The 1,872-nt window shown below is 32.2% G+C and overlaps 1 protein-coding gene across 1 annotated transcript; it reads right to left on the reverse strand.

Annotated features, from left to right (window-relative positions):
- Window positions 1–180: 180 nt before the first annotated feature.
- Window positions 181–1,143, reverse strand: LOC126909849 (telomere zinc finger-associated protein-like). The gene has a single exon (XM_050692268.1). It carries the CDS (start codon window positions 1,141–1,143, stop codon window positions 181–183), a length of 963 nt encoding a protein of 320 aa, XP_050548225.1.
- Between the last annotated feature and the right edge of the window lie 729 nt (window positions 1,144–1,872).

A 1,872-nucleotide genomic window follows, 5' to 3' on the forward strand; every position in this document is an offset into this window, starting at 1 on the left:
AATAATACAATGAACAAAAGAATTAAAGTGATTATAAAACATATTAAAATAACTGTAAATCGCGAAAATAACTAGTTGAAACATTTAAATAAGTTATTTAAAAAAAATTAAATAGCAAATCTCGAGCATTATTGTATACTCAAAAGGAAGATATCAAAACATAAATGGATTTTTGTTGGTCTATGCAACGAGTCTAGTGATTTTTGAAGAAACCAACATGGTGTTGCCGCAAAAGTCAAGCACTTCATGCAAATGTTGCTGAAGAGCATTTGTGCTCTCAAACTTTTCATCACATGAACTACAAGCGATATTTTTAATGGCCGGCGGTGGCAGAAATTGAAACTGTTCGGATTTAAGTCCGGGCTGAATATCCGATTTTCCAGACAATTGAGTGTTTACGACTCCTTTGTCGTCGATCTGTTTAGTAACAACTTTTGAGTTGTTATTGATCTTCGCTAAAAATGCGATTATTTGTTGCTTTCTTTGCCACCGTGGTCCTTTAATCTTACGTTTTACACGTTGATGCGTATCTATAACGCGAGGCACCGATTTCAGAGCTATGCGATGCATAAAACACCGATGATGTTGCAACGCCTTAAGAGTGTCATAAATTTGACAGCAAGCATTGCATATGTGTTTGTCCGAACTTTTGTGATTATTCGCCTTGTGTATGCGCAATGAAGAGCGCGACATGAAATATTCACCACAAGTTTGGCACATTAAATTGCGTATCAAGTGATAACGGATATGATCCTGAATGGATACTGGATCGTAGAAGACACCACCACAACCTGGTATCTTACATTTCAGTGTTTCTCGAGGATTGCGGTGATCTGATTCGACGTGTTCCCAAAGTTGTGTCTCCGTTATGAAAGACATACCGCAATAATTACAAGCAAACGTTTTTTCCAACGTTTCCACTGGACCACTGACTTTTGATCCCGAGGACATATCACTCAACCCCCCGGAAGTTGCAAAACTAAGTGCATCCGTGTACTGAGATCTACAATGTTTATACTCGATGTGATTCCTCAATGAAGCTTCTGTAGGCATTTTTCTGCCGCAGAAATTACAATCACAAGACAAAGCCAACATTTCCTCGTAGTTATATTCAAACCTGGACGATTTTGATACGAAATCCATAGCGACATACAAATTATAACAGCTGAAGATTTTATAGTAAAAAAAAATGAAGTACGCAATTTAATATACTTCAACAACGAAAAATCACAAAGTGACAGTAAATTTTCCAACTGTTCTACAGTTGATTTTTGAATAGTTACGTTGCCAATCAGCAAAATGTATCTTAGAAATATTTTTTAGCCAGAATCATATAATTTCAGTGCCTATTACTAAAAATTAACGATAACACATTTATTAGGTATTGTTATTATAAGATTCTTAATCTTGTATAATCGTATTAACACTGCTTGATTATTTGTTACACTATTTAAATGAATTAAGAAATTTTTTTAAATAATTTTTTTTTTTTTAATTGAACAAGATACTTTGAGTAGACTTGAAAATTATTATTGCTAGTTTAATGTCTATAAACTTAATGAGATGTGTACACAAATGTAGGGAAAATCTTTTTCAAGTGAAAAATATGATTTGACGTTTTCATACTATACAGTTGAATAAGTTTTATGATGGATGCAAACAAATATTCTTTGCTGTTATGGGCTTACTTTTATGCTAATTAACTTTTGAATCTATTAAACATAATTTAACAAACACTTGCTTTTATAAAATTCTTTTAATTAATTCTGTGATTGTGCAATCTACTACCGTTATTATAATCAATGTATAAAAATACATTAAAAAATAGAGTTTTATTTATTTGACTTACTATACTTAAAATTGTTTTAGATA

This window comes from Daktulosphaira vitifoliae, unplaced genomic scaffold (assembly GCF_025091365.1).
Source record: "Daktulosphaira vitifoliae isolate Bord-2020 unplaced genomic scaffold, ASM2509136v1 Scaffold_1603, whole genome shotgun sequence".
Lineage (NCBI taxonomy): Eukaryota > Metazoa > Arthropoda > Insecta > Hemiptera > Phylloxeridae > Daktulosphaira > Daktulosphaira vitifoliae.

What these genes read in the sequence shown, in the direction of transcription:
- LOC126909849 (XM_050692268.1), bottom strand. Translation starts at nt 1,143, where the DNA reads ATGGATTTCGTATCAAAATCGTCCAGGTTTGAATATAACTACGAGGAA.